Source organism: Saccoglossus kowalevskii, chromosome 10 (genome assembly GCF_978046115.1).
Source record: "Saccoglossus kowalevskii chromosome 10, keSacKowa6.1, whole genome shotgun sequence".
NCBI classification, from domain to species: Eukaryota; Metazoa; Hemichordata; class Enteropneusta; family Harrimaniidae; genus Saccoglossus; species Saccoglossus kowalevskii.
Genome location: NC_140650.1, coordinates 10,184,220 through 10,192,867, shown reverse-complemented (window position 1 = coordinate 10,192,867; position 8,648 = coordinate 10,184,220). Strand labels below are relative to the sequence as shown.

Sequence of the window (8,648 nt, the reverse complement as noted above, 5' to 3'; positions counted from 1 at the left end):
GGGAAAATAATATTAAAAATAGGATGTATCGAGTTTAACTGAAACAATCTCTGTGCTGAACCTATTAGTTTTGGAATGGCAGCTTGTTTCGTAAATAATGTACCTACCACAAAACGCAAAATTTACCTTTGTGTACCTGCGCTTTATAGACATATTCCCAATTCGTTAATCGCATTTGTTTGGAGAATCACCACTGGGTTAACCTTACTTCATCGACACGATCGGGCGACCATGTCATACAATTCACTTGTAATGTTATAATACACTCGGACACATTTAGCAGTTTTGACAAAGAAATTGTGACCGATGTTCTTGGGATATGGGGCAATATTTTTATCGTACAGATTATTGTTTTCGATTTCTACCCCTTCCTCTACCATTTTTTCGTCAAATACTAAACAGAATGATATTCTAACACTGGTAAGCCCCGATGTGAACTGGTGCATCTGAGCTTCAGAATTTAGTTTGGTCGCCATTGCGAATTTACGAAAAATTGATTGTTTCAAACCCGTAAGCGCCCAATACCTCATACTTCGAGGGGTCCAGGGGACTGAAATCTTCAAAAGATATAAACAATTCTCATAAAGTTTATGGCGATTGATACATAAATTTGTGTGAAACATCCACATCAGAAGACATTCAAAGTTTGACCAATAACGTCTTTTCCACGTAGTACATGTATGTGATTTTGTAAATATATCGGATTCACCAAAAACAGCATAAAATGTTTACAATTCCTTTTCTTCACCCGCTAATTATATTGTAACATCAAAATTGTTGCTATTACACCATGAACAATTTGCTTATATAGTTTGTTACCATATTAGATTGAACACGATGACAAAATGTCCAATAATCTATTTCGCACCAAATGACCAAACATTTATTTAGTGTGTAGTAGATATGGCCATGTTCTGTAGTTTCCAATATACATTGAATACAAACTGAAATGCTCTAAGCTCCTACTGCTACACGGACTGAAACGTGTGGCACATTTCATGGGTGAATTAATGTCTACTAAAAGCGTCAGAACCATTATCTACGTTTTAAAATTATTCATAAACCCACATTTTTAATTATAGTTCACATTGCATATTCTTGTCTAGTAACGTCTTAAGATGTATGGCTGATTAAAAACCGTGACTGGTGGGAGGGGGGGTACTAGTATGTCGACTAATCACGAATCGATTAACGCCGCGTGTGGGCGTTTCGTGTGATGAAAGAACACGCCTGCCTAGCCGACTTGCAATCGTATCGTTTGACTTGAATAAGAAAATAAACCTGGGTTTGTTAAATTATTGAATTATTTTATTTTTATTTTCACTATCTACGAAACACACTACGTGTACACCATAGTGAACGGTACCCTTCTTATTATAATATTCATAATTTTATATAGTTGTACGCATGCGCTGATGTCGATCAACAACGCAAAATATACACATACTTATAACAGTTGTGTCGAAGAGGACATTAATATCTTATAGTATATTATATACCACCGTAAGTACACTTATTTTATTACTTGCTAAATTAAAATAAAATAAAATAATTCAAGCACACTATTTTTGAGTGCGTAATGATGCCCCTGCTAGCGGATCTGTAATTTTGTTCTTCTGTCAGATAATGTAGATCCGTCTTGTTGACCTGTGTAGCTCTTTCCCACTGCGATTTCAAGTTGAAGTAAGAGCTCCATACAATGAGTGCACATTACAATGTATTACGCTAAAGTAACGAACAAGTTAAGTGAAAATCTGTTTTGGTATTGGTTAGACTAGATTGCTTCAAAATACTATAATTTTGAGAGGGGTATTTTCAGCCCAATAACTTTCTCTGTTCGCATACTTACAAAAAGAACAAGTCATTAGTTCAGAGAACGCAATACCTATACGTTGTGCATATTAATTAGACCGTGTATAATATAGCTAATAATATGAACCATTGAAATATACAGGTATACGTGTATCACCTAGCTAATAATATGAATTAAAGCAATCTACTGGTACACAGTGTCCTACAGGTCAAATCATGATCTGACACTACATAGCACTATCAGACTGCCAGTGGATTATGAACTGTATATTCCGTCGTGTTCCCATTCCTAATTCTTCTTAAATTAGTAATTATGTGAAACTTAGTGTGAATCACTCATTTTGCACAATATTTACATTCTTGGTACAAACTGAGAAATCAGAATTTATTACAGGCAGATTCAACCTCAGGTATTCATAAATTTGCCGCAAATTGGCAATTTATTTATTTGTTAAAATATTATTATTATTGACTAAATTATAAACCCCGCCGACATTTAACATGTATTGATTTGATATCTCTATTATCAATGCTGGTTTTTGAATCAAATACTTATAGAACGTAACCGAGAATTTACCCCAAAAAATCATGAAAACAAAATTTTCAACAGGACTATGTTGCGGAAATGATCATAAAAGGTGCAATGACGGTTAAAGGATCTATGGTCGAATCTGATAATATCGTCGAAAGTGTTTAACCCTATTAATTTAACGTCACTCCTTTTATTTCACATAACAGGTTATTTTATTGTTTGGATACCAATCACGTGTCAAATCAAACGAGGTTGTTTGATACCAGGTGATACTAGTTCAACGGAAAACAGTATAGAGTTACCGTATACAGGACACGTTTTGTCGATTTCATGGCCTCTAACTCTCCAAATTGCAAGGTACTTGTTGGTGCCGAATCCGTATCAATATATTATTTTCCGTTCAATGCGAAATCCCGTGTTATGCGTAAAATCGAACGTAAAAACTAGGCAAAAAAGGTCATAGCGCCGTTGGACGTCAAAACGTCAGATGGGATTCGTCAAACGGGAAAGTAATTTTTAGGTTTTTCCACGCCTAATTATGTGCTCTACACATTTAAACATTGAACTATAAAAAAAATTCAAGAAATTCAAGTTGAAGCAGATGTCTGTCCCGCACTATGCGGGAAAAATAATCTATTGCAGTGGGATTGTCGTTGAATTTCCATTGTGTGTATACTATGCTACAGTTCTCTTAAAAACACAATACAAAGAACGAAAAACGTTCACCTATAGATTGGTCTTGACATTATTAATATCACTGTTATATACCAACACTTGCTTAATGTCCATTTTCCGGAATGCTTTTCCCTTTTTGTGTGGGAGGTAGTTTGGTGACTATATTTTTTTTGTTTTTCTGGGTTTTGTGAAATCCACCTTAAAATAAATCATATTATCTGTTTTAATTATAGTAAACTACTGTGAATGCTCAATAAATAAAATTTATTTTTTGTTATTAACTGATATATTAATTCGCTCAAATTGCTGCTTTTAATTAACAATTCACAATTTGAATACTGAGTCAGACGATTTGACTCAATTACCCATGATGCAATAAACTGACGCATGTGGACAAAACACCAATGACGGCACGCTCGTTTAAATTATTATTATTTGTATTACTAATTCTGTACTATTTCACTATAATTGTTATTTCTTAGTTGCTATGGCAGCGCAAGTGCCTACTTATGAGTGCACATTGAGTCCAGAACTACAGGAAAAGGCAAGACTCGAACTGAACGAATCCCCTGAGACACGTGACGCTGGTCTGAAAACACTATTTGATATGATTACATCACGGGATGACATCAGGTGTCCAATTGATGCGGTTTTCCTTCTGTGTTTCCTTCGAGCTCGCAAGTTTAACATTAAAAGGACTTTCAAATTGCTGGAACGTTGGTGTAAAATGAGATCTGAATTGGTGGAAATCTTTGGAAATTACAAACCGTCAAGCGTGATGGGATTAATAGAAAGCGGGGTGTTTGTCATACTCCCATCAGCTGATCCAGAAGGAAGACCCGTTGCCATAGATCGTCCAGGTCAGTGGGGAAGGATTTTATTTCAGCAGCTCACATTTTAATTTTATGACCAAGTAAAAACGAATAGGTTGAAAATATAATGTTCAAAAGCGTAAATATTAATGTGATTGTTTGAAATCAATTAGTGTCATCTTTTATTAGGGTTCAGCAATAGGGTGTATTTCATGCCATCCAAATGGCATTTGTATATTCATTTGGGACAGTTTTATACACATAAAATAAAAATACGAATATATCGTAAAAGTGTAACTCATGATTCTTTAAATTTAGATTTATCTGAATACTGTGAAATACTTTATTTTAGTTGGAATTAATTTTCGCTGAAATGACATTTTGGGTGTTTTGTATGAAATTTATTTTCGCTGCTTTTTGACAAGTGGAATGTCAAATATAGGGAAAAAGGTATATTCTCTGGATTTTATTTTCACTGAATCATTTCTTCAGCAAAAATAGCGAAAATTAATTCCAAGCGAAAATAAAGTATTTTACAGTAATTGTCTTTATGTGAAAACGATTCAAGTCACGTGTCTCGCTATGTATATAACAGCCCTTCCTCAAATCACATTTGGTGATACACATATGTCGCAATACCAACTAAACCGTGCAATTCACATAGGTGACAGAAATATTGTTTGTACCGATAATTCAAATGCATATCAGTCAGATGTATTCCACTTATTTACTTGTAAACCATCAAATTCATCACTCGGTACTTGTTTGGTCGTAATTAAGTGTGTCTGTTGTCAAATTATCGGATATTTTCATTCTGTTTGATATTTTAATAGCCAACCACTTTGGTTTTGAATAAGACCTACAATTGTAATATCACTATGTTTTATGTTCCTATCAATTACTATCTCTAACAAATAATATTTTAAACACGTTTATGAAATTGACAAGGCTGGTGGATATGCAAATGTGTTTATGTTTGTCCGTCATCTTCTCAGTCGAAACCAAAGAGAGCAAGTTTGTCAAATTGTTGCTCTAATACATCTGAAACTTCTGACCTGATTTTAATCATTCTAAGAACAATATTCAGGAAAAACCCGTAAAATTAACTTTGAAAAGCGGAAGTTTATTAGTGATGTTGTTGCACATAATGCAAATATATGCAGTCGAGTCGAAGTATATATACAAGGCAAAATTTAATACGTCAAAATAACCTGAAATAAGCTGCTCTGTGATTGGATTGGATTGAATCAGACACAGTCTTGTAAGTATTGACTCACTACATATAATGGTACCGGTGTTCTATTCACAGGTAAATGGGACGTAACAAAGTACACAGCGTGGGATTTTGTGAAAGTTGAAATGATGATGTGTGACCTGCAATTGTGGAATGAAGAAACTCAGATAAATGGGTTCGTGGATATATTCGATATGGAAGGATTCGGACTTCATCACATGACACAATTTGGACCTCGTTTTGTGATAAAAACAACTCCTCTGATGAACGAGGTGATTAAATCATGTATTATTCGTACTTCGTTCATTGGTGAATATGGCAACAATTTGAACTAACGTGTATCTCATGTGTTATCTAGTATGTTGTATTCGTTTAAAGCTTTTGTGTCTAAACCGCTGAACCTATTTGTATTTGTATGACTCAAATCCCGCGATTGATGATAAGTTGATAGGCTTTATTATGTTTTGTACTGCTACTAAAGAAGTAATTATAATAACCATTTCAATCACTAAACAATATTTCACTAACATGTGCGATTGCAATGTAACTGTATTTGTGGGAAAAATTATCAAGACCCGTGTATATTAAGTACTCGTCATTGCTGAAAGTGATCGTCATGTGACAGGTCCACAATGATCGACTGGTTTGAATTGATGTATCCTACATCTGCTTGTATACGATTTAGTTGTAAATATATGATATGGCATTTTCAGTGGCGGCGGCACCGGGAGGGGGCGGTCGTCCCCCCCCCCCCGATGAAGTTGAAACCCAAAAATCAAGTTGATACCTCGGCGCAAGAAATGGTTAGCAGATCTCGCCCTCATGTAAAATGTCGTGCCGGTGCCTCTGATCTTGTGTACCCTTGTGGTAGTCAGTCATTATATGATTGTTTTCACAGGATACTCTGCCCCTACGAATAAAGGGTATACATGTTGTTAAGGAATCGGGTCTGTTCGACGGCTTGTATAAATTATTCAAACCTTTCTTGAAAGACAAAATCAAAAAAAGGGTAAGTGCCTTAGATTTTGTTGTCTAGTGATATTATTAGTTGTTGACTTTGCTTCCAAATATCGTGTTGTACCGTAAAATGGTAAAATTTTATTGTTCGAATTCTGTGTAAATAAATATGTTTTTCTTGCGTTGTATACGTCGCGTGGGTCCCATGCCGAACACAACGCAATGGCGCCACTGTGACGCTATGCATGCATTTCACTGGAATTTCGCTATCTTGTTGATTTCACAGTTGCGTGTTCATGGTAAAGATATAACAAATCTACACAGCGTTTTACCCACGTCTATTCTGCCTCCTGAGTACGGTGGATCATACAGTGCTGGTATCGATGACATTGTCAGGGACTGGGCACAGCAACTCGGGGACAAAGAAGAGTTTTTCATTTCAATGGAAAGATATGGTCTCAAAAAAACTAAAAAGAATAAAAAAGGAGCTGCCGGCGGGGCTTGTTCATAGACGCCACATAAGACACGATGAGAGGACAAGAAAGACGCTTCAGAACTATAATGATAAGAGTAAAACAACTCTGTTGGCTTACAAATTCTTTATTTGTACTAACTAAATTCACCGTTCAACTACCTCATCCTATAACTCACTCTCAGTGACGTTATGGCTGTAAGGGAGGTACCGCTCAATCGCTAGAGGGCGCGCGATTTTTAGATGAATTCAATCATAGAGTATAGCAAAAAGCATACCTCAATCCTTTCCAGCATTTTTTGTGCTGCATTTTACCTATATCTACATATTTTATCTTAGGATATATTTTTGGACCTAATAGATTTGACTTGTTGGTTACAGGTTTTGTTGAAATAAAATGTTGAACCAATATGGTGAGCTTTATTTCATGAAAGATGTAGTTTACTTTGGCATTAAAGTGTATTGTCAACTTCGAATAAATTGTACATTATATTAAATTGGTGGTGATGTCTATTTATGAAAATTAACGTCATGACAACAGCTGTAAAGTACGAGGCAGTATTGGATGGTGTTTAGACAATGGTCATTATATGGTAAAGAAAGTACATGTTGTCGACATTTCTGACTAGTGACGTAAATGGGGACTGGGACTGAACTGAAACGTTTATATCCACCATGGGAACGTACGTCTGTTATTAAAATTAAAGCGCGGTGGTCGTTGCGTAGCGCGTGTTCGAATTTCATGTAAATAAACAATGTATTTTACACGAGTTGTATACGTCGCTATGAGTCCCGTATCGAACACGACGCAGCACGATGACTGCCGCCCTTTAATATACGACTCCATGTATGAACATAAACATGCGGCAGATACATTGAAGCGGGGATCATGAAAACCGCGAACCCTCTTCAATTTCTCTTGGAACATTGCAATAATCCTTCTTAGCGGTATTTGTTATGACTTTGTATTCAACCGTTGAAAATTTGAAACTAAATTTCCCGCCTATGAACACATATAATTCGTTTTACTGTAATGTAGCACTCTTTAAAATATTAGTTGTATTTCACTCGATTCCTCCACCCGACTTCTGATTGAAAACGGTTTTCACAGAGAAACTCAACTGTCCGCGGACACCATCTGCAAGGAGCAAGTGTATTCAACAGTTGTGTAATTTTAATATGAACGACAACGTCTATTAATATTCAGGCATATTTACAAAAAAAAACATTTTTCAACATAACTCATGACATACGGGGGTAAAACTAAAAACTAACTGTAATCCACATATCAGCGTAGTCTGTAAAGATTGAAAGTGTCAAAAAAGTCTAAACAAATACCACTAAGAATGTTCTAATGGCTATTGCAATATTCAAAATGAAAATGACATAGAGATAGCGGTTTTCATTATGAGTTTATTTCAGCCCCGTTGAAATGGCCTAAGAAAATTTTGCTGAGAAGTTTACTCTACCCCGAATATTAAAAATGATGCGATTAATTCACTATGTACCAAATAATATAGTTAAAATAGTTCATATTTGTGAAGTCGTATGGTCACATATGTAATGTAATTCCTTTTCTCCTCAGAACAACCTTACTACATGGTGTTTCAAGGTAAATGTTACGAAACGATAATAGCAATATATTTATGGGTGGGATATTAAATGAAAGTCATGCTGTTTGAAATGGTTGACATCTGCAGGGTCAATTTTCCAATATTGTTGGTAGTATTAAGATATGCAGTTGTATGCAATATTGGTAAATGGAGTTTCACAAAATATCATAGCCAAGTTTATTTGTGAAATCTGATTAGGATTAGTTGTTACACCTAGCAATGTTAAAGTCAACATACAAAACGTCTCACGCTCTCATGTAAGGGGTGCAAACGAACCTATTCATTGGAGTTGGTGACGTATCGAACAATCTACACTAAAAATAAAACGAGTTCCGGATCTTAGAAAGAGACTGTAATAACCGTAATAAAAGTAGTGTTTATACGTAATTCGAGGTCTACCGATTCAGTTTTGTCAATAATGCACAATTTCGTAAAATGTAATTAAGTATTTGTAATTGATTGTGAAAAACATGTTTTTTTAATTTTTCTTTACATTTCCTGTTAACATTTAAAATGCTCTTAATTTATTCTGTAACCTGCA

The 8,648-nt window shown here is 35.2% G+C and overlaps 1 protein-coding gene across 2 annotated transcripts; it reads left to right on the top strand.

Annotated features, from left to right (window-relative positions):
- Positions 1-22: 22 nt before the first annotated feature.
- On the top strand, positions 23-6,991 carry LOC102806822 (alpha-tocopherol transfer protein-like). 2 transcript variants are annotated; one of them, XM_006817699.3, is made up of 5 exons: positions 23-1,503; positions 3,502-3,879; positions 5,141-5,337; positions 5,964-6,074; positions 6,309-6,991. In XM_006817699.3, the coding sequence occupies exons 2-5, from the start codon at positions 3,507-3,509 to the stop codon at positions 6,531-6,533; spliced, it is 906 nt and encodes a 301-aa protein (XP_006817762.1). In that variant the 5' UTR covers positions 23-1,503; positions 3,502-3,506; the 3' UTR covers positions 6,534-6,991. The 2 variants fall into 2 exon arrangements, with proteins under 2 accessions (XP_006817762.1, XP_085360352.1); XM_085504226.1 differs by lacking the exon at positions 23-1,503 and having other exon boundaries at positions 1,699-3,879.
- The last annotated feature ends 1,657 nt before the right edge of the window (positions 6,992-8,648 follow it).

Coding starts and splice junctions, on each gene's coding strand:
- LOC102806822 (XM_006817699.3), top strand. CDS start 3,507: ATGGCAGCGCAAGTGCCTACTTATGAGTGCACATTGAGTCCAGAACTA. Junction 3,880..5,140: donor CGTTGCCATAGATCGTCCAG/GTCAGTGGGGAA, acceptor TTCTATTCACAG/GTAAATGGGACGTAACAAAG. Junction 6,075..6,308: donor AAGACAAAATCAAAAAAAGG/GTAAGTGCCTTA, acceptor TTGATTTCACAG/TTGCGTGTTCATGGTAAAGA.